Below are 27,307 nucleotides of genomic sequence, written 5' to 3'. Positions count from 1 at the left end.
CCCAAAATGAAGATCGAGCAAGAGAAAAGGTATGCATTGCTCTTGGCTTGCAAGGACTCGGATTACGTCAAGAAGAAGTACAATGGCTACTTCAATGTATTCTTGGAAGCCTTCGAGGACGAAGGAGAGACCTGGGACTTGTTCAGGGTGGTGGAGGAAGAGTTCCCGGCCATGGAAGACCTGCACAAGTACGAAGGGTTCGTCGTCAGCGGGAGCCCCTACGATGCCTATGGCAATGACTTATGGATTCTGAGGCTGTGCTCACTCATCCAGACACTTGATGCCATGCACAAGAGAGTGCTGGGAATCTGCTTCGGCCATCAAGTAATTATTAACTTAAGGAATCGGTTTGTGCTTAGAGTTTGGCATGATGCTTGAGTTCATGGCTGTTTAATTAGTTGTTTACTTTTGCCTCTTGCAGGTGTTGTGCAGGGCACTTGGTGGGCAAGTGGGGAAGGCTTGTGGAGGATGGGACATTGGGATCAGGAAGGTGATCATGCAGGATGAGTCGAGACATTTCAAGTTCTCTGAGAGATTGGAAGTCATTCCGAAATGTGTTTCGATCATCGAATGCCACCAAGATGAGGTATATGAGTGTTAAAGTGAAGCATATATATATATATATATCAACTTTGTGTGTGCTACCAAGATCCCTTTCATACTAATGAATTAATTAAGATGAAAATTATAAGCAGGTGTGGCAAGTTCCGATCAGAGCAGAAGTGATTGCTTCCTCTGATAAGACCAGAATCGAGATGTTCTCCATAGGAGATCACATATTGGGCATTCAAGGTCATCCTGAATACAATAAAGATATACTGCATAGCCTCATCGATCGCCTCCTAGCCAATGAATCCATCTGTGTAAGCTAAAGTCCATACTTGATTCATTATCTCAGTTTATGAATTGTTCGTGTTGATAATTTATTTGCTTTTTGGTAGAATTGCTTTGCTGATGATGTGAAGGCAAGCTTGGAGGAAGCTGAAGCTGATAAGGAATTCTTGGAGAAGTTGTGCAAAAGCTTCCTCAAGGGTGAATAGACATTGATCTTAATTAGGGAAAGAGAATTTGGAAAGAGAAAAAGGGCTTGAAATAAAGTATAGATTATCTAAAAATATGTAACGGTATTAGTCTGAAATCTACAGTTTTAGATACAGACTTGGTTGCATCCGAAACTGAGCCGTCGTTCTTTGGAATGGCAACTCTGATGAGGAATTTAATGTACATTAATTATCACATAATAGAGTTTCTCATCTCTTAATTTCCCCCTCCATTTTAATTTAAAATATTAATTATCACATAACTGCTTGATGCATCAGACAAGTAGCAACCTTATCTTAATTTAATTGCTCACATTAAAAGGTAATATTACGTTCATTCCAAAGGTCTCTCACTGTACGTCATAGTTTATGTGAATTGAGTTAATATTATATTTGAGAAGTGTCCTAATACAATTGTCTATTATTTATTGAATAAATAGAATTCTTTATTTGAGTATGTAATTTATATGTATATGATATTGATCTTAAATTAAATTAATGAAATGTGCAATACAATGTATAGTATGTGAGAAAAATTATGATTATATCATAATTAGTGGATATTTTTTTATGTGTAATTATATACGTATTGAAATATTTCCTAATCGATGAATTGATGAGATTGATCAATATCATTAAATCTAACTTATGCTCCTTAGTTTATTCAAGCAACAAGTCCTCACTAGCTGGAATATTGGGATGTTAAGAGTTAACATATAGATGTTGATTAAGATTAATTAGTTCATTTGATGCGATCTAGTATGTGACTTCATATGTTTCTATATATGTCGATAAAGATCTCATTGCAATTCGATTGCAAGTTTTCTTAGAATTGATGTATTTATGTTATCTTAGTCATGGAGACTTATACTTTGACATTTTAGTAAACATCTCCTAGGAGATATAAGTCAATATGTTAGAAGGTATTTGAGTAGCCCACTGATGATTTACCACTCCTTTTATAAAAAGACACATACCCTATAATCTCTTGTCAGGATTATTATTTGTAAGTCTTTGGCCAAATATGACACGTCAAGAGGATAATCTTCTTGGACATGTGTTTGAGTAATTTGAATGTATAGGATAAGGAACAATTACTTGGGCTAGGTGTGACGTAATCAATCTAGTGGGGACTAACACTTAATCATATCCTGAACCAAGTGAGTATAAGATGAGTGAAAGGAATAGACACACTGATAATTGTAGCTGCTAAAAGGTTCAGAATAGTTCTGGGATTAACTATGATTTTTTGATTAATTGGGGATCATGATGTACTACTAGGTATCACTCATAATCGATTCATAATTAACGGTTAGTTATGAACGACTAACATAAATTGAGAACTTATTAGATCATACGCACTATAAGTATATCTGAAAAACTTAAAATAAATTTGAGAATTGGATTCTCAAATTAAAAGAAACTAAGTCTGGTAGGACTAGATGAGGAATAAATATGAAAGATATTTCTTCTGGTAGGCAAGGTCGAATCTTTTTGGTTTAGTTATGAATCAAAATTAATTTATTTAATAATAAACCAAGAGTGTTTTTGTTTTGAACTAAATTGGTTTGGTTTAAACCAAGTTAATATAGTGGGTCGGGTTATTATTGTTGGTGTAATCGACCTAGGTTTGATCGGTACGATCATGATTTTAATGTGTGTGTCGAACAGTTTAAGTTAGACTTTCATATGTATTTGATATGTGTTTGAGTCATGCAGGATTTAGTGAAATACATGAGGAAGTTGGTGCGACCAAGTTTGGGAAGCTCATCTTAGGGCTCGGATTCTTGAGTTGGTGAAGGATGGTGTGGAAGACATCCGAGGGACCGCTAGACGAAGAGCAATGGAGTGGAGCCGAGAGAAGCGAACTTCAAAGCAACGTGAAGGATGACACGGAGAGGAGCCGTAGACTCGGGTGCATCTGAGGGACGAAAGCCGAGAAAGAGGGCTTCAAGGGCGACTCTGGAAAGGATGAGTGTGAGTGAATGTAAGGTACCAATCGACTGGTACTTGGACTACTCGCCCCCAGCACCCCCGCCAACTCGTCCCAGGGCCAACACAGAGGAGGTAAATCACGGGCGGCTACTAGTCTTTGGAATAGTGAATAATTGCTCATATTATGGTGGCAAAAGGCGAATACGCTCGCCCCCAACGCCTCCGCCAATCCGTCCCAGGACCAACACGAAAGAGGTAAATCATGGCAGCTACTAGCCTTTGGAATAGTGACTAGCACATAAAGGAGGTATTTACCTCGGCTTTGTCGAAATTCAAACCTCAGATCTCATGGTGGCAATACCTCATGCGTTAACTATTAGACTCATCCGAGTGGACGAATAATTGCTCACATTATGACCCAATGGCAAGAGGTTCCAATGATTTTCAGAGTATTAAAAGCACTACGTGATCTATCATGCACATCTCTTTTCCATTTGGCTCTGCTAATTAAGGTACAAGAAAATGATAGCAGGAATATGATGATGCTTGCTTAGTTGCAGGAACTAATGGCCAAACAAAGCAAAGAAGAACCGGAGACAAAACTGAAGCACTAGCTAGCAAAATTCCACATAGCAAAAGGGAGGTAACAATATGACAACTTGTCTCGTCTCCTTCTTCTCTACTCCATCACCAGGCAAACAATGTAGGATGGAGGAGACAAACTACAAGAACTATGCACAAAAACTGAAGAAGATATAGTGATTGAGCCCATTGAGCCAATATCACAAGCTACACATGTAAAGAAATGGTTAAGACACCTTAAAGTGAGCCAAAAACATGCACCAACTTCTCTGCGTCTTCTTCATCTTCAGTTTTACTCCTCTCATCTTTCTTTATCCCTTCTTTTTTTTTTTATCTCTTGCTTTGTGTCTTAAACTCCAAGCCTTATCCCATGACAAGAGAGGAGAGGAGAGGAGAGGAGAGGAGGAAGAAAGCAGCAGTAGGAGAGTAGGGCTGTATGTTGCTTCTCCATTACTCTTCTTCCTGTTTTTCTTCTGCTATATGCTGAATCAAAGGGGAAAGATACAAAAGCTGTGTACAGTGTGTATTTATTTCTTCTGTTGTCTCTTTTGCACATCTTCACCAACTCCTCTGTTTATCTCTCCATCTGATTGCGTGTAGTGGTTACAGTCAGCAATGCTTCCTGATAGTGTGCTGAATTTGCAGTTAGCTCCCTGGCTGTTAGTGCTTTTAGACCAGGAACAATTTCCTCTTTCCATGAACAGCACGATTGAGCTTTATTATATTACCAGAGTGCTTGAAGTTGTATGTATCAGGCAATAACTATGAACATAATTACATAAACAGTTTGAGAATTTATCAAACGATCCATCTCCTCATGGAAACTTAAATTTGGGATCATGTATTGCACTTGAACCGCAGAAGCAGCCATAGATGATCACCACAATCCTTGACATATTGCTCATCGAGTTGAGCATAATTGCTCGATACGAGTCACTTACTAAGTTACTATGTGCAAAAGCGAGTGTAGAGAAGGCGGAGTAGAAGGTTGTAGCCGTCTGTTGACCCGCCGCTCCCTGGAACGCTTCGTTGTTGCGGTGCTCCAAGATCGATCCGCACGACGGCTCCAGTGAGGATGAAGAAAGTCGAGCTCACCAGCCACAGGTCGGCGGTGAGTGGCGTGCGGAGAGGGACGGCTATGGACACACTGGCGGCGGCAACCGTGAAAGGCACTTTGAAGTTGACAAGCTGCGACCGGTTTGTATATCTATAAGAGGTTGAAGATAAATGTAGTTGTATATGGGACTCCATAGCAAGATTATCAGTATAGCAGCGTCAGTTACTTCACCCTGTCTTTTATTTGTAATGTCTATTTTTTTTTTTTACTTAAAAATTAATTTATACTTTTTAAATGTCGTTGGTCAAATTTATAGGATCTTAAACGAGTCGGGTTGAATCGTCGTTTACCGTATCTAAATTTATTTGATGAAATAATCGAATCAATTCAAATTAAATTTAAAATGAATTAAATTATTAAAATAATTATTTAGTTTGTTTCTTTTTGAAGGAACTTGAATTCAGTTTGTTTAGATATTTATCCCTTAATTTAAATTTATTTGATTATTTAAATTTTTTATTTTTTTTAAAATTGTAACTATTGAGCTAGATGGTATAAATTTATTTTAAATTTTTAATAATTTATGCCCAATAAAATACAAAAATAACTTAATAGTGTCTAACACCCTGCGAATTGTAGATATCAACATAGTGGACTTGAAAAATATATACAATGAGAAAAGACATCAACCTAGGTTTGATTCAAATCTCCTAAGTAATGAATCTCTTGGCATGTAATCATATTCAACGAGTCTATCCCCTCGAGACGATACAGTAGTTAAGACATGGGAGGTTGCCACATAAGGTCTTAGGGTTGAAACTCAACGTGTCCGAGCATGCCCTACCCTATATCTTGGCCACTTGCACTAATGGTGAGTAGTCATCCGTGATTTACCTTCTCCGTGTTGGCCTAGGGATGAGTTGGCGGGGGTGCTGGGATGAGCGAATCACTTTTTTGCTACATATTAAACGAGTCTCACTAGGCAATGTTGAACTAAATAAATAAAACTATCATCTCTCATTTCCTGATATATATTTTCTGTTGGAGCAATCTTAATAGTACGTACGACCATGTGTTTTGATGTTTGGACAAAGAGTTTAAGTTAGGTTCACCCTTGTATTTGATATGTGTATGTGAGTGTGCACGTTTGCAGGATACACATATGACTCAGCTTGATGGCTTCGGGTCCGGTGAAGGATGGAGCATCCGAGGGATTGTGCACAAGGCAACAAGGACAAGTACCGAGGGAAGTGACTTCTAGGCATATGCGAAGGATGACATTGGGGACGAGCCGTGGGCTTGAATGCATCCGAGGGATGAGAGCCAAAGGTAGTAGGCTTGAAGGCAAGAGGTCAAGACTACAAAGAAGAATCAAGTGAGTCGTGAGGGTCCAAGTGCGAGAGAAATGTACTCGGGAAGGGAAATCCTAAGTTTAGGGTTGTATCAGTCGACTGGTACTAAGATCAGTTGACTGGAGGTGAGCATAGAGAGGTTTTGTGCTCGAACGATAGGGATCAGTCAACTAGTGTTGACACCAGTCGACTAGTAAAGAGCCGTTAAGAGAGTCGTTGGCCAGACACCAATCGACTGGTGCAAGGACTAGTCGACTAGTAGCGGTAAACAACCTTGTTGTTTATTCCCAAGCTCTATAAGATGGAGCTTGGGATGACTGACTAAGGTGATGAAATTAGACTTAGTTAAAGCTAATTAGTAGTCACTAAGTACTCAAGGTTTCCTTGTGCCCAAGTGTTCTTGGTTGATGTTGTGGTGAGGTTTCACCACCCACAAGGAGTTGCTTGAGTAGCCGAAGTTTGCCGAAAGCTAATCCACCGACGGATAGGGATCGCCCATCTTACGGATAGCTGTGAAGTAGGAGCCCTAATATCCGAACCACGTTAAACAACGTGTAGTGGTTTGCTATCTTATTCTTATCTTTAGTTTAACTTTCTACTTGCTTTGTTTGCATTTCTGCTTGTGCACTAACATTATAGAAAGAAGCAATTATTTGGGGTGCACGACTATTCAACCCACCTTCTAGTCGGTCGTACGATCTCCAACATCTTCTTCTTCCATGGGATCGGACCGATCGCCCCAGTTTACCTGATTTGGTTAATCATTTTTTTTCTTTAAACAATATTGTGTAGAGGTCACTAATGTGGTGGTTCCATATTTTTTTTCTTTAAACAATATTATCACCCTCAGGGGCATGGTTCAGTGATAAGTGTTTAAGATAAGGCTATAATAGTCAGGGGATCAAAACTCAGCAAAGGGTTTCACCACCTCTTTAGACTCTATCCAGACACTTGTCACTTGGGCTTCCCTACTTTATCTCCCACCCAATAGTAGTGGGCGGTGGTGTGTAGTTGGCTAGAGAGAGATAACTTTACTACAATGGATCAGAAATCAATATCTTCATGGAAAAAGTTTCTTCCACCCTATAGTCATTTAACGATTAATTTTAAGCTAATTTTATGATTCAACTCTATTTATATAATTTTTAGGATGGACTTTGAAGACACCTAAGGTTAGTCTAATGACATTTTTCTCCCTACAATTCTTTAAACAATATTAATATATCTTCTAAATTTAAAGACAATTATTTATTCATATGTTCTTTATGTTTGAATTTATCTTAAAGTGCATAATAACGGTAATAATGCGGCGATAGAGGACAACCTATCTGGTACAAGGTCAACTGTCAGGGTGGAGGTCAAAGTCAAGGCGGTCAAAATCAAGACAGTTAACGTCCGAATGTCAAAGGCCCGAACAGAGGACAATTACAATGGCTGGTCGGGCCTTCATGCCCCGACCGATGGGAGAGGGGTCCGTGCCGACCCCCATTCAACTCGGGATGATGCGCAAAACAGTTGACGCTCAGGACAGAGCAGCAGGACGTCGTACGAGACCTGGCCAGGGACGAAGTGGAGTCCCGGCCGAGTGGCTTCCCCGCTTAGCCAAGCAGCTGAACCTGGCCATGGACGGAGCGGAGTCCCGGCCGAGCGGCCACCCCGCTCGATCAAGCAACAAGACCACTGTAGTATCTCTCGACATCCTTTTGGGAGATAGTGTGCTGACACGAGGCATGGTCGACAGGCGGATCGTATGGCCAAAAATTCTACTGTCGTGTCGAGGATATGCATGCCCTGTTACGGTATGATGTCAGAGGTACTTTCCTGACAAGGCCTTTTCGTGGGACACCTGGGAGGGTGTGCCCATGCCTCAAGAAGCACGTATGCTGCCCACCAGAGCTCTATATAAAGGGGGTCCTTCACCGGTGGAGGTATGGGTTATTCTTGAGTTATACTATTGCTCTACTTTTCTCCACATTCAGGTAACCGACTTGAGCGTCGGAGGACCAACGTCGGGGACCCCTTCCTTGGCCCGACACTGACGTCGTTTGTTTTGCAGAGCAGAGCGAAGTCCATGTTCGATCAGTGAAGTTGCCACCTCCCAGCTTTCTAGCTTCATGATTTTGGACAGGATTATTTTGGTGTTGTTTGTGGGAACGCAACCTGCATCCGAACGGGAAGATGGAGGACGCTGGACGATTCACAACGGTGACGGTGATGCTGACACAAGAGGAGCTCGACATGTTAATACAATCCCGAGCGGCAAAGATAGTGGAGCAATAACAACAACAGGTGTTGGCCCAGCGCCAACAGGCAATGGCCAAATGCCAAGCGCAGGAGCCTGTGGTCTCAGTTGTAGGTCACCCGGTTGAGCAGTATGACTGAACGGACTGAGTATATGCTTGGGGTAATAGCAAGAAATCAGCCGGTACGTATGGGGACACACCCAATGCGCCTATCCCCTTCCACCGAGCGCTGTTCCGAACCCCATCAAAGGAAAGGGGCCGAACGGACAAGAACCGGGGGTCTTCCTCAAACGATGTGCCCATTCGGGAATCAAGGAAAGGGGAGACACCTAGAGAGGATGATTCACCCGAGCGGTTCAATCGGTAGTTTTCAGAGGGGATTCTGAGCGACCCTCTGCCAAAACATTACACTCCGCTGGCGATCGGAGAGTACAACGGAACCACCGCCTGGACGACTACTTGGCCAAATTCGACAATGCGGCCACACTTCATATATCAGTATACTGATGGAGTTACATGTCGGGTCTTCCTCATTATTCTCTCCGGATCGACACAATGCAGGTTCAAAAGATTGCCGGAAGAGTCAATCTACAGCTCCAAGGACTTCCGGAGGCATTCCTTCACCACTTCGCTAGCAGCCGCCACCACCAGAAGACAAGCGTGAACTTGTTCTCGCTCAAGCAAGGGCCCAGAGAGGCACTGAGGGCCTACATCCAACGCTTCAATCAGGTGGCGATGGACATCCCGGCGATCTCCTCAAACGTGTTAGTGAACGCCTTCACCCAGGGTCTCACCGAAGGAGAGTTCTTTGGGTCGCTCATTCGGAAGTCGTCGAGAGACTTCGACCACCTACAAAAGAAGGCCAACGAATACATCAATGTAGAAAAAACCCAGGTAGTGAGGAAGAAGGAGACGACAGCCGAGCCCGCAGGAGCGTCTGAACAGTGGCACCCAAGCAATCATCAACCCCCTAAGGGGCCTCGGTCAGGAGGAGCCGTGCCACACGAGTCCAGGACACATGTCATGCAGCATGTGATAGCCGCTCGCCCAAAGGTTGCAAAAGGCAAGGTGTGAACGTCGATATTTTGCTCCTACCAATCGGCAACACACAACACTCGGGGCTGCTATGATTTGGCAGCTAGCAAGCCAACCCCACAGGGATACCACCACCGATCCACATCTCTCGATCGGCGACATAGGCGCCGATCAACTAGTTGAAGGGAAGAAAGAAGGTCGGTCGAGCCACGCCACCATCAGCCCCAACAAAGAAACAATCAAAGTCCCACCCGAGTATCCGATGAACGGAACATGCATTTGGCTGAAGAAGAGGAGAACAGGAGCAACATCGCTCGGGGAGAGATAGGAACGATCGGGGGGCACGACCGGTGGTGATTCCAACCGAGCGAGGAAGTCACACGCTCAGTGACTTGAAATCCATGCCATTGGTTGAAGCAAGGAGCGAGCCGAAGGACCTGAGATCATCTTCGACTCGAGAGACTTAGAGGGGGTCGAGATCCCTCACGATGACACGCTAATCATCCGAGTGGTAATCGTTAATTACACTATTCATCAAACCTTTGTTGATACAGGAAACTCGGTGAACATCATATTCAAGAATGTGTTTGATCAACTGCAAATGAACTAGAGCGAGCTGTTACCCATGACGACCCCATTCTACGGCTTCACAGGCAACGAAGTGTTACCACTCGGCCAAGTAAGGTTGGTCGTCTCTTTCTTGGAGGAGTTGCTGAAAAGGACAAGGACCACCAACTTTATTGTGGTTGACGCACCATCAGCCTACAATATTATATTGGGTTGACCGGCACTCAACCAGTTCCTAGCAGTGGTGTTCACCTATTGCCAGAAGATAAAATTTTCGGTGGACGACAAGGTGGGTGAAGTCAAAGGTGGCCAGTTGGCCACTCGGCGATGCTACGTCGAGATGGTCAAATCAGAAGCAAGGGCCGCTCGGAAAAATTTGCCCTTGGAGGTGAACGCTATCGCGGAGAAGCCTCCCACGTTGGTTTACAAAGAAAAGGAGGAAGTTCAGATCCACCCCAACCGGTCGGAGGCAACCACCTTCGTAGCCACCAATATGGAAAGCGCAAAGAAGGCAGAGCTGGTCGCCTACCTTAGAAAAAAATATGATGTGTTCACTTGGTCGACACACAAGCTTCCCGGCATCTCGCCGAGTGTGGCTCAGCGTGAGCTTAATGTTTGACCGGATGCTCGGCCGGTAAAGCAAAAGAAAAGGGACTTCAACGCGGAGCAAAACTTGATTATCCAGGTGGAGATAGAGAAACTGTTGGAGGCCAGCGACATACGGGAAGTGCAATTCCCGAGTTGGCTCGCTAACGTCGTGCTGGTCTCCAAACCGGGCAATAAATGACGGGTCTGCATCGACTTCCGTGACTTGAATAAGGCATGCCCAAAGAATTTCTATCCGCTACCTCGGATAGACCAAATGGTGGACTCTATGACAGACTGCAAGCTGATCTGCATGTTTGACGCATATCAGGGCTACTACCAAGTGCCACTCGCCCGAGAGGATCAAGACAAGGTCAACTTTATCATGGCCGACGGAACATACTGCTACAGCATCATGCCGTTCAGACTCAAGAACGCGAGCGCCACCTACCAGAGGCTCATGAATAAGGTGTTTCGATGGTAGATCGGCTGCAACATGGATGCATATGTCGATGACATATTAATAAAATCCCTCCGAGCTATTGATCTTTGCGCAAACATTGAGGAGACCTGCCAAACTCTGAGGGCTTATGGAATAAAGCTGAACCCGAGCATGTGCCTGTTCGACCCAAAGAGCAGTCGATTTTTGGGATACATCATCACCGAGCGGGGGATTGAAACGAATCTGAGCAAGGTCAAGGCCCTACAAGACACGCCACCGCCATGCAGTTTAAAGGAGGCCCAACGGCTGACCTGATGGATTACCGCGTTGTCTAGGTTCATATCCAAGTCATCTGACAGGAGCCTGTCGTTCTTAAAAGTGTTGCGCCGAGCGACAAAATTCCAGTGGGACAAAGAGTATGATTGGGTATTAGAAGAGCTCAAGGAGTATCTTAACTCCTTGCTTGTATTAGCTAAGCCGAGCACTGAAGAGCCACTCTGCATCTATTTGTCGACCACCGAATATGCAGTTGGCTCGGCGTTAGTAAAGCAGAACAACCACAAACAGGAGCCTGGCAGGAGCTTGCCATTCTTCAAAGTGCTGCGCCGAGCGACAAAATTCCAGTGGGACAAAGAGTACGACCAGACGTTAGAAGAGATCAAGGAGTACTTTAACCTCTTGCCTATATTAGCTAAGACGAGTGCTGGAGAGCCACTCTGGATCTATTTATCGACCACCGAATATGCAGTTGGCTTGGCATTAGTAAAGCAGAACAGCCACGAACAACATCTCGTGTATTTTCTAAGCCATATATTGAAAGATGCAGAGTCCCGCTACACTGGTCTTGAAAAGTTAGCTGACGCTTTGGTGCTTGCTACTTGGAGACTCCGCCTGTATTTCCTCGCGCATCCGATCGTCATGATGACAAACAACGCCCTGGGAAGAGTCCTCCTTAACCTAGAGGTATCTGAACAGCTAATCAAATGGATAACTGAACTAAGTGAGTTCTATATTCAATATCAGCTCCAAAAAGTGATCAATGCTCAGGCCTTGGCAAATTTCATCACAGAGGTCTAGAGCACCGAGCCGGAAGCAGCTTGGAGAATATATGTCAACAGTTCGTCCACCCGACAAGGCAGCGTGATGGGTATCCTTTTAATTTCTCCACGAGAAGCTTGGATGCAACTCTCCTTGCGGCTTGATTATCGGGCCACCAATAACGAAACCGAATATAAAGCCTTGATTGTCAGTCTGCAGGCCGCGCAGCACGTTGGGGCCACAAAAGTCCTCATTCATTCAGATTCTTAGTTGGTCGTTCAGCAGCTATCGGGAACGTTAGAGATAAGAAACTCCCGACTCAAGTTGTATGTAGAAGCCTTTGAGAAGCTAAGAGTAAACTTCCAGGAGGTCATTATACAGAAGATTCCTCGATTGGAAAATCAAACGGCAGATGAGTTGGCAAAGTTAGCGAGTTCACTGTCGCCGATCGTGATAGAGCAGTCGATCGAGCAAGTCTCATTAGTGGCGCATATCGACAGGATGGAAGGGATAAACTTCTCGAGTGACTAGAGGACAACATTGATGGAATTCCTCCGATCGAGCGCCACACCTTCAGATCAAGAAGAGGTCCGCTTATTAAAAAAGAGGGTCGGACGGTTCACCTGGGTCGGGGATAAGCTATATAAGAGAGTCTTCTCAAGGCCCCTGCTCAAATACGTTGGATTGGAGGACGTAGAGTACATCCTTCAGGAAGTGCACCAAGGTTCCTGTGGAAGCCATCTGGGCGGTCGTTCGTTGGCTCGAAAGATTCTCCTGGCCAGATATTTTTAGCCTGCTCTCCAAGAGGATGTCGCTCGGACAGTAGCCACCTGTCTGTCTTGCCAAAATTATCATAACATCTCTCACCGGCCAATCGAGGAGATGAAGGCGTTCACAGTGTCTTGCACGTTCGACCAATTGGGCATGGACATCGTTGGGTCATTCCCCATAGCGACCGTTCAGCGAAGGCTCCAGCTTGTCACGGTGGATTACTTCTCGAAATGGGTAGAGGCTAAACTGCTGGCTAAAATAAGTGAACAAATGGTAATCAAATTCATCTAGCAGAATATCCTGTATTGGTTTGGCATCCCCCGCCGACTCGTCTCGGACAACGGGAGGCAGTTCGCTAGTCGAAGTTTTAGAAAATGGTGCGAAAGCTATGGCATTCAGCATACCTTCACCTTTGTGGCCTACCCCCCAAAGCAGAGGCCAAGCGGAAGTCACCAATCGGAAGATCCTCAGAGGCCTACGAGCCTAGCTCGACCACACGAGAGGCAGCTGGATTGACGAGCTTCCCAATGTTTTGTGGGCGCTCCGTAAGACTCCAAAGGAGACAATTGGCGTAACACCATTCCATCTGGTGTATGATGGGGAAGCGGTGGTCCCCGTGGAGGTCGAAGTAGAATCTAACCGGTTTCTTCTCTACGATGAGAGGAACACCAAGCGGAGGCGCATGAAGCTCGATTTGATGGACGAGGCATGGGACAAGGCTCCCATTCGGCTGATGATATACTGGCAGCGTATAAAGAAGAGCTACAACCGAAGGGTGATCTTGAGATTCTTCCAAGTCGGCGATCTGGTCTGGAAGAGAATCAAGCCGGTCGGTGACGTCAACAAACTCGAGGCACCTTGGGTGGGACCTTACAATGTCGTACAGAAAATCCGCTCGGGGGCCTATTACCTGGAGGACAAAGACGGAAGATAGCTTAAGCGACCGTGGAGCCCGAACCATCTCCAACCCTACAGGGACAGATGAGAGGTGCGCGAGTGAACATTGATGTAATCTGTATGTGTGTCTTTGTGATGCAGGATAGATATTAATAAAAGCACAAGTATCTCAAACTCTTGAGCTGATCGGCCAAGTTAAAAGTCGAGCTACGATTATAAACTCTTTTCTACACATTACAACCATCGAGTGACGACGTTAAACCCCTATCTTCGTCAACCATTGAGCGACGACGTTAAACCTTGATCTTCGTCAACGGTCGAGCGACGACGTTAAATTTTGGTCTTCATCAACCATCGAGCGGTGACGTTAAACCCTGATCCTCGTTAACCTCGAGCAGCGATGTTAAACCATGGTCTTCATCAACCATCGAACGACGACGTTAAATCCTAATCTTCGTCAACCGTCGAGCGACGACGTTAAACTCTGGTCTTTGTCAACCGTCAAGCGACGACGTCAAATCCCGATTTTCATCAACGGTCGAGCGACGACCTTAAACCTATGTCTACGTCATTCAACGATTGAGCGACGACCTTAAACCCATGTCTACACCATTTAACGGTCGAGCGGTGATCTTAAATTCTCGATTTTTAGCAACGGTCGAGCGGTGACCCTAAATCCTCGATTTTCAGCAATGGTCGAGTGGTGACATTAAACCCGAGACTTCAATCGGCGTCAAAGGATAACCCCGAAATGTTGCTCAAAAGTAACAGTTTTGTTAGTTAGAGCCTTAGAGCCAATCATTTGATGATTGTATGGACTCATGTATATCATATTCTTGTATATTAATAAAGACATTTGTTTGGTTATTATACTTATTTGTATTAGTGCCAAATAGACTAAGTATAATAGCGTCCTTGAGTAGAAGGTTCATACCTATATCAATCGATTAGTTGAATCGATAGTGAGATAATATAGGGAACACTACTCTAAATCATTCCTAGTCGAGTATTAACATTCAGGGACAATGTTAATGCAATAAGACTAGCATGTAGGTCAGTTCGATGACTTGATCTCACAAGTCATGGATATAGAGATATCAAGCTGACACATGGGTATACATTGGAGAATGTATACTGAATGACCCGCCATGAGAAAGTATCATGGATCGTTATATAAGTGTCATATACTTTCTCATGTGGCTATTAGTATGACTATTAGTCCTTAGACCTGAAGTCACCATGGATCCCTACATAAGGAGTTATGTACTTTGGTTTCGTCAAACGTCACCCGTAACTGGGTGGACTATAAAGGCGATTACTGGGTATATAACGAATTATGCAGAGGGATGTGAGTGATGTAGATGGGATCTATCCCTCCCATATGACGGGAGCGACATCGCTATTCTTGATAGAGTGAGACCACTAAGTGCATGGCCATGCCCAAATGAGTCAACATTAGATGTTGAGCTCATTTGATTGAGTGAGTCTACTTGGAGTTCAAGATTTAGATTGATCAAAGGATGACACGGTCTATGCCTCATATTGATCAATCTAGATGTCTAGGATAGAAGGACACTTGTCATATATTGTGAGGAGTCACAATTAGTAGTCATAAGGTGATGTTGGATCTTGACATTTCTTGTAACTTGGGTAGCAATGATGTATTGCTAGATGTCGCTCATTGCTTATGTTTCTAAAGGAGTTTAGAAACATTGCTAACGTTACAAGAACCTATTGGGTCACACACAAAGAACAAGTGGATGGAGATTAGGTTCATATGATGAACCAATTAGATTAGGTTCATATGATGAACCAATTGGATTAGGTTCATATGATGCACCAAAGATTGGATTCAAATTAGACTTATTGAGTTATACTCAATTAGATTCAATTGTTGAATGAGTCTAATTTAAATTTAATTCATTGAGTCAATTTATATTAATGAATTGAGATTCATTAAATTGAATGACTTGAATCAAAGGTTGGATTTAACTCAACTAGGAAGACAATTGGTCAAGTTTGACTTGACCAAGTAGAAGTTGAAACATCAAGTTTGACTTGATGTGTTGCCACATCATAAGGATGACTCATCCTTGCCACATCACATGCCACCTCATGGAGGTTACAACACTTCCCATTCCATTTAATGTGGCCGGCCACATTAAATGAGGGAGTTATGTGTGTGGCCGGCCACACTAAAGAGTAAATGGTTTTCATTTAGTGTGTATTGATGTGTGGTAATTGTCTCATCTTCTTCCTTGATTCTTCCTCCTCTTCTCTTGTTATTGCCGTGGGTTCCAAGGGAAGGTGAAGGTGGTTGAGTGAGTTCCAAGAGCAAAGGAAGAGTGAAGGTCACAAAGGAGGGATACTACTTCTTGAGTGTAAGACATTCCTTTTGCATCCTTTCTCTTCTTCCTTTTAAATCCTACCCAAGAGCCCTAGAAAGTGCTATCACACTTGGGGCTCTCTTCTCCATCCTTGAGTGCTAGAGAGCACTCCTTGTTCGTGTGGATATCACTAGAGAAGTATCTACCTTGATACTTTGGAGATCCGACACGTACCTTGGACGAGCAGGATTTGCGAGGGCACGCATCAAAGGTATAAAGTGTTTTTCTTTGTAGATCTACTGTAGATCGTTGTTTATAACTTGTACTTGTGTTTTCAAAATTTTTCCTTGCACGGATCCTACGGCTTTGGGTGATTCGGGGTTTCGGAGACGCGAAAAGCGGTTTTCACGGCCCGAAGAACCCAACAGTGGTATCAGAGCCACGTGCAAGGCTTGTACGAGTTTGTTTTTTGGTTTTATGAAAACTAAAGTTTCTGTAAAATTATAATTTTTGGGTTTTTATGAGTATTTTTCTCAAGTAATCGAAGCACAAGTGTTTAGTCGCTTGTAGGCTTCGGCTACCGGAAAGATTTTTCCAAAACGGCTTCGTTTCGCCCCAAAATTTTTGGGACAGCAGGCTTGGGTGCCATTAGATCGCTTAGGAGCAACTCGCGATGGTTAGATCGCGGGTAGGGGTACTGCCCCTAACCCCACAAGGGGATTTGCTCCGCGATTGCACCCGAAATCGCTAAAAATGAACCCGCCGGGAAGATTTTTCTGAAACGGCAATGTCTCGGCCCAAATCGTTTTGGGACAGCGGTTTTAGGCGCTGTTGGATCGCAAAGGAACCCTCGCGATGGTTAGATCGCGGGTAGGGGCGCTGCCCCTAGCCCCGCAAGGGGATCCGTTCCGCGATTGCGCCCGAAACCGCTAAACGGGTCCGCCGGGAAATTTTACTCGTAAAAATTGTAAAAATTAATTTTAAAATTACAGAAAATTATGAAAAATATATAATTTTGAATTATATATTAATTTTGTGATAGTCATGGCCCAAAAACCTAATGTGATTGGATTGTGTTGTAATTCATAATACGGCCTGCGTGCCGTTATGTGTTTGCGAGTGTTGTATTATATTCGCGACCTGCGCGTCGTGCCTTCTCTTATATTCTTGTTGTAAATTAGATTTAGACTCGAATGTAACTCGAGTTTCAAATTGTAATGTACAAATTGGAGCGGTGGAGGGTCCAAACGAGACGGAGTTCCCAGGCGGGCACGAGCAACACAAGGTGGTCAAAGGGAGGAGCTTGGAGAAGCTGTTGACCCTAGGTTGACCAATCGATTTTCTCATTGGCTTGAGAAGATCGTAGTAGGGCCATGACTAAATCACAAATAGATTAATTAATTGCTTGTGTATGTGATGCATATTTAATAAGTAGTTAATTAATTAGTGCCTTACGATTAGATTAGATATAAGTCGTGCACATGATGCACCCTTGCGATTAGATTAGATCTAAGTCGTGCACAAGATGCATCCTTTTCGATTAGATTAGATCTCGATCGAACCAACTCTAAATGCCTAATCGTGCCGTGATACCTATCACTATCTCGATCACATGTATTGTTGAATCTGCCAAAGTAGAGCAATACATATTATCTTGGTAGGGTACGGAGGGACAATCTTGGTCCCGCCTATCAACGCATGAGCGAATACAAACTCAATTAGATTGAGTATTCCTAGTTACTCGGTTGGATCGAGTCAACTATAGACATTCTTCCAATAGTTGGAAAGGTAGGACAAAATCACGTTTATATTAACTCTCGGGCGTATTAGCCAAAGCTAACTCGAGTTTTAATATAAATATGGATCTTGATCCTATAAACAAGAGTTGCATAGAGATGTAATTGGTAATCGTTACCTACCGATCATACTAAGCCTTGGGCGTATTAGCCAAAGCTAACTCAAGGGTTAGTATGATGTGGATCTTATCCCACATGAATTATAGAATTCAGTGGGAGCATCATTTAGTTAAAGGCTTAATTAAATGATTAGGAATATGATACTTATTTCTGCATTTATTTCTGTTGTAGAATTTCCATGACATCGAATACGAACATTTTCTCCCTGCGATATGTCCTTAAGAAGGACAAGCTCAACGGAGCAAATTTCCTGGACTGGTACAGGAATCTGAGAATAGTTCTCACCCAAGAACGTAAACTGTACGTTCTGGAGCAGCCCATTCCGGAGGCTCCTACTGCCACTGCCACGCGAGCTGACCGGGATGCTTACAAGAAGCATCAAGATGACGCATTAGATGTGTCCTGTCTAATGCTCGCAACCATGAACTCTGAGCTTCAGAAGCAACATGAGTTGATGTGTGCTTACGATATGGTTGAACATCTTCGTCAACTATATCAAGGACAAGCAGGGCATTGGAAGAGGAACTTCACTGGATACCTGGAAGATCTTAACAAAAAAAGAAATAAGATTTCTACTTCAGGTATACATGTTATAGAAGTCAACATCTCTATTTCTTCATCGTGGGTATTAGATACCGGATGTGCTTCGCACATTTGTACTAATGTACAAGCGCTGAGGAATAGCAGGGCATTGACAAAGGGTGAGATAGACCTACGAGTAGGCAATGGAGCACGAGTTGCTGCTATTGCTGTAGGAACTTATCATCTATCTCTTCCCTCTGGGCTTGTACTAGAATTAGATGATTGTTGTTATGTGCCTGCCTTGACTAAGAACATAATTTCAGTTTCTTGTTTGGACAAGAAAGGATTTTCGTTTATAATAAAGAACAAATGTTGTTCTGTCTATTTAAACGATATGTTCTATTGTAGTGCACCTCTGATAAACGGACTCTATATTCTAGACCTCGAGAGCCCTATCTATAACGTAAATACCAAGAGGTTCAAGTCTAATGACATGAACCAAACCTACCTTTGGCACTGTCACTTAGGTCATATAAATGACAAGCGCTTATCCCAACTCCATAAGGATGGTTTGTTGGACTCATTTGATTTTGAATCATATGAGATATGTGAGTCATGCCTATGAGGCAAGATGACCAAGACTCCCTTTAGTGGACACAGCGAAAGAGCGACTGATTTGTTAGGACTCATACATAGTGATGTATGTGGCCCTTTCAATGTCGCTGCTAGAGGCGGTTATAGATACTTCATCACATTTACTGATGACTTCAGTAGATATGGTTATGTGTACTTGATGACACATAAGTCCGAATCCTTTGAAAAGTTCAAAGAATTCAAGAATAAAGTACAGAACCAGCTTGGCAAGAGTATTAAAATACTTTGATCAGATCGAGGTGGTGAATACTTAAGTCATGAGTTTCGTGACTATTTAGCTGAGTGTGGGATTCTATCCCAACTCACTCCTCCTGGAACACCACAGTGGAATGGTGTGTCCGAAAGGAGGAATTGTACCTTATTAGATATGGTACAATCTATGATGAGTCACACAGATCTTCCGACATTCCTTTGGGGCTATGCTCTAGACACGGCAGCCTTTATACTCAACCGAGTTCCATCCAAGACCGTGATAAAGACACCATATAGGATATGGACTGGGAGAGATGCTCAGGTGTCTTTCATGAGGATTTGGGGTTGTGAGGCTTACGTTCGACGTCAAGTCTCAGACAAATTAGGACTCAAATCCGACAAGTGCTATTTTATCGGATATCCCAAGGAAACTAAGGGATATTACTTCTACATTCTCAGTCAGCACAAGGTGATTGTGGCAAAGACTGGGGTCTTTCTAGAAAGGGACTTTGTTTCTAGAAAGACTAGTGGGAGCACGTTCGATCTTGAAGAAGTTCAAGATGCAAACAATAGCACTGATGCCTCGATGGAAATTGAACTGGAACCACAAAGTGTTGTGGATGATGTTGTTCCACAAGGAGTTGAGGAACAACAACCGGTTCAAGTAGACATACCTCTTCGCAGGTCTGATAGGGTACGTCGTCAGCCTGAGAGATACTCATTTCTCTTGTCTGACCATGATGACATTGTGCTCATAGAGGATAAGCCTACCACCTATCAGGAAGCTGTGATGAGACCAGATTCCGAGAAATGGCTAGAGGCCATGAGATCCGAAATGGAATCCATGTACACCAACCAAGTATGGACTTTGGTTGATCCACCTGAAGGGGTAAAACCCATTGGGTGTAAGTGGGTCTTTAAGAGAAAGACTGACATGGATGGACTTATTTATAAGGGTCGCTTGGTAGCTAAAGGTTTCAAGCAGATTCATGGTATTGACTATGATGAAACTTTTTCTCCAGTAGCGATGTTTAAGTCCATTCGGATCATGCTTGCTATTGCAGCCTACCATGACTATGAGATATGGCAGATGGATGTCAAAATCGCGTTTCTGAATAGAAACCTACTCGAGGATGTGTACATGACACAATCTGAGGGTTTTGTCGATCCACAGCATACTAGCAGAGTATGCAAGCTGCATAGGTCCATTTATGGACTAAAGCAAGTTTCTCGGAGCTGGAATCTTCGATTCGATGATGCAAACAAACAGTTTGGTTTCATCAAGAACGAAGATGAACCTTGTGTCTACAAGAAGGTTGTAGGAGACATAGTTGTCTTCCTCATATTGTATGTGGATGACATACTATTCATTGGGAATGACATCCCTATGCTTCAGTCTGTCAAGACCTGGCTAGGGAGTTGCTTCTCAATGAAGAACTTAGGTGAGGCATCCTGCATTCTAGGGATACAGATTTATAGAGATAGATCTAAGAGATTGCTTGGCCTAAGTCAGAGTACATACATTGACAAGGTACTCCTTCGGTTTGCCATGCAGAATTCCAAGAAGGGATTTCTGCCGATGTCACATGGCGTGAGTCTTTCAAAGGCTCAAGGTCCTTCTTCTAGAGAGGAGAGAGACCGCATGGATCAGATCCCTTATGCCTCAGCCATAGGATCGATCATGTACGCTATGCTATGTACTCGACCTGATGTCTCGTATGCTTTGAACATGACGAGTAGATACCAGTCAGATCCAGGTGAAAGTCACTGGATAGCGGTCAAGAATATTCTTAAGTACTTAAGAAGGACTAAAGAATATTTCTTGATATATAGAGGCAATAATGAGCTAGCTGTAAAGGGTTACAGTGATGCTAGCTTCCAGACCGATCAGGATGACTATAGATCGCAGTCGGGGTTCGTATTTTGCATTAATGGTGGTGCTGTCAGCTGGAAGAGTTCGAAGCAGGATACAGTAGCTGATTCTACAACAGAAGCCGAGTACATTGCTGCATGAGAGGCAGCAAAGGAGGCAGTTTGGATCCGCAAGTTCATCACTGAACTTGGGGTGGTTCCTAGCATTGCTGACCCCATTGAGCTCTATTGTGACAACAATGGAGCGATAGCACAGGCGAAGGAACCTCGCTCACACCAGCGGACCAAGCATATACTACGGCGCTTCCATCTCATTCGAGAGATTATCGATAGAGGAGATGTGAAGATTTGCAGAGTACCTACAGAGGCTAACATCGCAGATCCCTTGACCAAGGCTTTGGCACAGAGAAATCATGATGGTCACACTAGGTCATTAGGCCTTAGAGCCTATACTGATTGGCACTAGTGCTAGTGGGAGATTGTTAGTTAGAGCCCTAGAGCCAATCATTTGATGATTGTATGGACTCATGTATATCATATTCTTGTATATTAATAAAGACATTTGTTTGGTTATTATACTTATTTGTATTAGTGCCAAATAGACTAAGTATAATAGCGTCCTTGAGTAGAAGGTTCATACCTATATCAATCGATTAGTTGAATCGATAGTGAGATAATATAGGGAACACTACTCTAAATCATTCCTAGTCGAGTATTAACATTCAGGGACAATGTTAATGCAATAAGACTAGCATGTAGGTCAGTTCGATGACTTGATCTCACAAGTCATGGATATAGAGATATCAAGCTGACACATGGGTATACATTGGAGAATGTATACTGAATGACCCGCCATGAGAAAGTATCATGGATCGTTATATAAGTGTCATATACTTTCTCATGTGGCTATTAGTATGACTATTAGTCCTTAGACCTGAAGTCACCATGGATCCCTACATAAGGAGTTATGTACTTTGGTTTCGTCAAACGTCACCCGTAACTGGGTGGACTATAAAGGCGATTACTGGGTATGTAACGAATTATGCAGAGGGATGTGAGTGATGTAGATGGGATCTATCCCTCCCATATGACGGGAGCGACATCGCTATTCTTGATAGAGTGAGACCACTAAGTGCATGGCCATGCCCAAATGAGTCAACATTAGATGTTGAGCTCATTTGATTGAGTGAGTCTACTTGGAGTTCAAGATTTAGATTGATCAAAGGATGACACGGTCTATGCCTCATATTGATCAATCTAGATGTCTAGGATAGAAGGACACTTGTCATATATTGTGAGGAGTCACAATTAATAGTCATAAGGTGATGTTGGATCTTGACATTTCTTGTAACTTGGGTAGCAATGATGTATTGCTAGATGCCGCTCATTGCTTATGTTTCTAAAGGAGTTTAGAAACATTGCTAACGTTACAAGAACCTATTGGGTCACACACAAAGAACAAGTGGATGGAGATTAGGTTCATATGATGAACCAATTAGATTAGGTTCATATGATGAACCAATTGGATTAGGTTCATATGATGCACCAAAGATTGGATTCAAATTAGACTTATTGAGTTATACTCAATTAGATTCAATTGTTGAATGAGTCTAATTTAAATTTGATTCATTGAGTCAATTTATATTAATGAATTGAGATTCATTAAATTGAATGACTTGAATCAAAGGTTGGATTTAACTCAACTAGGAAGACAATTGGTCAAGTTTGACTTGACCAAGTAGAAGTTGAAACATCAAGTTTGACTTGATGTGTTGCCACATCATAAGGATGACTCATCCTTGCCACATCACATGCCACCTCATGGAGGTTACAACACTTCCCATTCCATTTAATGTGGCCGGCCACATTAAATGAGGGAGTTATGTGTGTGGCCGGCCACACTAAAGAGTAAATGGTTTTCATTTAGTGTGTATTGATGTGTGGTAATTGTCTCATCTTCTTCCTTGATTCTTCCTCCTCTTCTCTTGTTATTGCCGTGGGTTCCAAGGGAAGGTGAAGGTGGTTGAGTGAGTTCCAAGAGCAAAGGAAGAGTGAAGGTCACAAAGGAGGGATACTACTTCTTGAGTGTAAGACATTCCTTTTGCATCCTTTCTCTTCTTCCTTTTAAATCCTACCCAAGAGCCCTAGAAAGTGCTAGCACACTTGGGGCTCTCTTCTCCATCCTTGAGTGCTAGAGAGCACTCCTTGTTCGTGTGGATATCACTAGAGAAGTATCTACCTTGATACTTTGGAGATCCGACACGTACCTTGGACGAGCGGGATTTGCGAGGGCACGCATCAAAGGTATAAAGTGTTTTTCTTTGTAGATCTACTGTAGATCGTTGTTTATAACTCGTACTTGTGTTTTCAAAATTTTTGCTTGCATGGATCCTACGGCTTTGGGTGATTCGGGGTTTCCGCGACGCGAAAAGCGATTTTCGCGACCCGAAGAACCCAACAGTTTTCACTATAAGGTGGCCATTCAACAATCCTGAATTAATCAATCAGCTATGAAAACGGATAGTTCATTGTCGATTGGAAAGTCACGAAGCCACACTGGTAAGCGCATTATGGTAAGTGGTTAGCAAATCAGAAAATATGAAAAGGAAGAGTCAAACGACGCAGAACGTAGGCGTAACATTAAATAAAAAGGTTCACCAAACAGGCGACCATTCATTAACACTTGCATAATTTTTACAAGCCCAAAAAGCCAGTACAAAAAGGAGACGGGGTATGCGGGAGCAGACTTACTTAAGGTAATCCAAAACGTTGTCGGGCAGCGACTCGGTCATCTTGTCCTGGCTGATGACCTTGTTTATTAGAGTGGTGGGAATATAGTCACCATCCTTCAATTGGTCAAGCATCCTGTCGATCGTGAAGTTAAAAAGGCAGAGCGCCTGATTAGTGACCTTGTCATTGAAAGTGTCCGAACGGAGTTAGGCCCGTTTCATGAGCTCAAATCGCTCGGACTCCCTGTTAGGGTCGAAATGTGCTAGAGGGGGGAGGGGAGGGGTGAATAGCTTATTGTGCGCTCGTCGTCTTGTTTCTTGGTGATGATATGCAGCGGAATGTACAAGAAACAAAAATACAACACTAACACAAGGATTTATTTGGTATCCACCTCAAGAAGAGGTGACTAATCTAATGATTCACACATGACACACACTCTCCACTATGAAAACACTCCTTCTCGGTCGCAGTCGAAGGTGGAGAAATCTCGTGCAAACTCACACAACAACAAGAAGAAAAGAAGAAGCAAAATACAAGTAAACCTTACAAGATTTTACACAGCAAACCCTAGCTAGCTTCCCCTTCTTGTTTGGAACGCCTCTTGACCTTGGAAGTGCAAGAACACCTTGCTCCAAGAAACTTCAAGATCTAGCGGTGAGCTCTGTGGAGAAATCACTGTATCTGAGATGAATCGGGCGAGAGCTCTGAAAGAACTACTGAAGAAGACGCTCGCAACGGCTTTATCCAGCGACAACGGTCGGATACCAATCGATTGGATTGCTCCCAATCAATTGGGGAGACTTTAGATCGATCGGTCAATCGATCCAGAGCACCTCTGTGCTCTCTGGAAATCGCCTGAATCGATTTCCCGATCGATTCAGGGTTCTCGATCGATTGGAGGCTTCCTGCCTCTCAATCGATCACTCGATCGATTGGAGGCTCCTAATCGATCGAGTGATCGATTGGGAGGGCTTCTGTGCAATCGGCGACAGCTTCCCAATCGATCACCCGATCGATTAGAGGCTCCCAATCGATTGGGTGATCGATTGGGAGAAGCCTTTGTTGCGGCACCAGTCCAATCGATCAGTCGATCGATTGGACATGATTCAATCGATCGGCTGATCGATTGAATCAACTTGATTTGCCCAAATCAAGTCCCAAGCCCCTAAAACCCAATATCTGGTCAACCATGATCTGTTGGGGCATCATGCCTAGCATTCGGTCACCCTCGACCTGCTAGGACTTCCTCACCAACTGTTTGGTCAATCCCTTTGACCCACTTGGACTTTTCTCCTCGTGCCAAGTATCCGGTAAAACCTTTGACCTACTTGGACTTCTCAATACCAGGTGTCCGGCCAACCTTGACCCACCTGGATTTCCATGTGCCTGGCTTACTCACCAGGACTTTCCTTCTGCATAGCTTCACTCACTAGGACTTCCCATCTATCTGGCTTCACTCACCAGGACTTTCACCTAGCTTCACTCACTAGGATTTTCATACTGCCTAGCTTCACTCACTAGGTCTTTCACCTGGCTTCACTCACTAAGATTTTCCAAATACCTGGCTTCACTCATCAGGACTTCTCAGTCAAGTATCCAGTCAGTCTTGACCTACTTGACTCTTCTTCGCATTTAACTGGTCAACCTTGACTAGAGGAGAATTATACCAATAATCTCCCAAATGAACGATTGCACCTGCAATCTCCATGTATTATCAAACATCGAAACCCAAATATCAAGACTCAAGCTTGAGCCTTCTCAAACTTAGTCAACCAGGTCAACCTTGACCTAGGGAATATTGCACCAACACTCCCCACCCTGATAAGTCTCGAGGGTCGTTCAAGATGCTTGTACCTCCACCTTCAACTGGGCCAACTCCTCATCCTTGGCATCAAGCTAGACCTTTGTTGCAGACCAATCGACCGACCTACCCTCTCACTCGGCATTCAGCGAGGCCTCTACATCTTTCAGGTTTTGAGCCAACACCCGAAACTTATTATTTTTTATCTCCAAGTCTTCGATAGCCCAGAGCTTTCTGGTGTTGGCCGAGTGGATTTTGGACTTGAAAGAACTGGCCTGTTTATTAAGCCGGGATAATCGAGTAGCTTGCTCGGCGCTTTTGATTTTCTCCGCATCTAGCAGCTCGAAGCTCTTATTCAGATCAGCCTTTAGCTGAGCCATCTCGGCTCTCATCTACTCCATACGCGCTTGTGAGGCAACCTCTTTTCCTCTCAGGGAGCGCAATTGCTGGACTTCATGCTCTAAGTAGGCGAGCCTGTGGCACATGGTCAGGCTCTCTACCCAGTATTACAATGATGAAAGAATTATATAAGTCGAACGGACGATCAAGAAGAAAAGATACCCCAGTGAATATCTGGGTGTGGCTGTTGGCAAGTTCCTTTGGAGCAATAATCATCGCACGAGCTTAGGCATCGACCCAGATCTATGCAAGCGGTCCTTGAATTTTGATATGGTGCTTAGGGGTGAGGGACTCTGGGTCGTTTAGACTGCGATACTCGTCCATCAACAAATGGATGATTGTCGTTATTTGCCTATGGCTGCTCGGGCCAGAGGAGTCTGAAGTTGCTCGGCCGGAATATCGGGACGCAGGAACTAGTCGGATGCGGGACATCTGCGCCGCTAGCAAAGGCAATGACATAAATGTGATTGGCGGAGCGCAGATCGTCCCTTGAGGAAGCTAGGACAACGAGGGTGTCCGGTTGAATGAAACGGACACGGGTAGTTCTGTGTTTCCCTACTCAGGAGGAGTAAGTGAGGTCTCACCTCGCTCGGAGGAGGGTCGGGAGACGACCGTTGTTGTGGTCTGCAAGGTAGATGTGGCAGATCGAGAGGACCCCTCCGCTCGACGTCTGTTACATTGTCGAAGGGGCTCATCGGAGGTGGCCTACTCTGAGGCGACTGTGATAGAGGCCATCGATGGTCGAGCGAGCAGAAGGTTCGTTGTGGCAGCCACTGCGTCGCTAGTAACTGTCTGACTTCTCCCAACTCCGCTACCCAGCACCTGTGTTCCCTCCTCTTCGCCGAGTGGATCCTCGTTGGAGCCAACCAACTACAAATCGTAGCTCTCCAGCTCGGCTACAACCGCAGCATTGATGTCTGCATTCGCAAGCTTGCACTTGCTGACTAGCCGCGCTCGCAACATGATTCAAGCTGCACAAAAGGAAGAAAAAATCAGTTAGATTCAAAGGTTGGGAGAAAGAAAGAGCATACCTAGATTGGATAGAAGCTTTGTGTGGATCGAGCTCAGGCCAAACACGTAGAGGACACCCTCTAGCAGCAACTTATGGATATGGTACTTCTGACCGGCCAAGCTTGAAGTTGTGTAGAGGTAGTTCGATTGACCCTTGTATTTCTTAAGCTCTAGAGGGTTCGACACTTCTAACTATCAGCTGGTTGGAAAGTCCGGCTGCTCGGGAAAGCAAACAAAGAAGAAGTAGTCCTTTCAGTGCTTGTTGGAGGACGACATCTTATCAAAGAAGACTAGGGCCACTCGGGCTTGGAAGAGAAAAGTCCCCGGTTCGGACAATTT

The 27,307-nt window shown here is 43.8% G+C and overlaps 1 protein-coding gene across 1 annotated transcript; it reads left to right on the top strand.

Annotated features, from left to right (window-relative positions):
• On the top strand, positions 1 to 1,261 carry LOC121994285 (gamma-glutamyl peptidase 3-like). The gene is made up of 4 exons (XM_042548376.1): positions 1 to 324; positions 422 to 586; positions 696 to 863; positions 942 to 1,261. The coding sequence occupies exons 1-4, from the start codon at positions 7 to 9 to the stop codon at positions 1,038 to 1,040; spliced, it is 750 nt and encodes a 249-aa protein (XP_042404310.1). The 5' UTR covers positions 1 to 6; the 3' UTR covers positions 1,041 to 1,261.
• The last annotated feature ends 26,046 nt before the right edge of the window (positions 1,262 to 27,307 follow it).

This window comes from Zingiber officinale, chromosome 6A, assembly GCF_018446385.1.
Source record: "Zingiber officinale cultivar Zhangliang chromosome 6A, Zo_v1.1, whole genome shotgun sequence".
In the NCBI taxonomy this organism is placed as follows: Eukaryota; Viridiplantae; Streptophyta; class Magnoliopsida; order Zingiberales; family Zingiberaceae; genus Zingiber; species Zingiber officinale.
The sequence above is the reverse complement of the archived record's forward strand: the minus strand, read 5'-3'. Positions and strand labels throughout refer to the sequence as shown.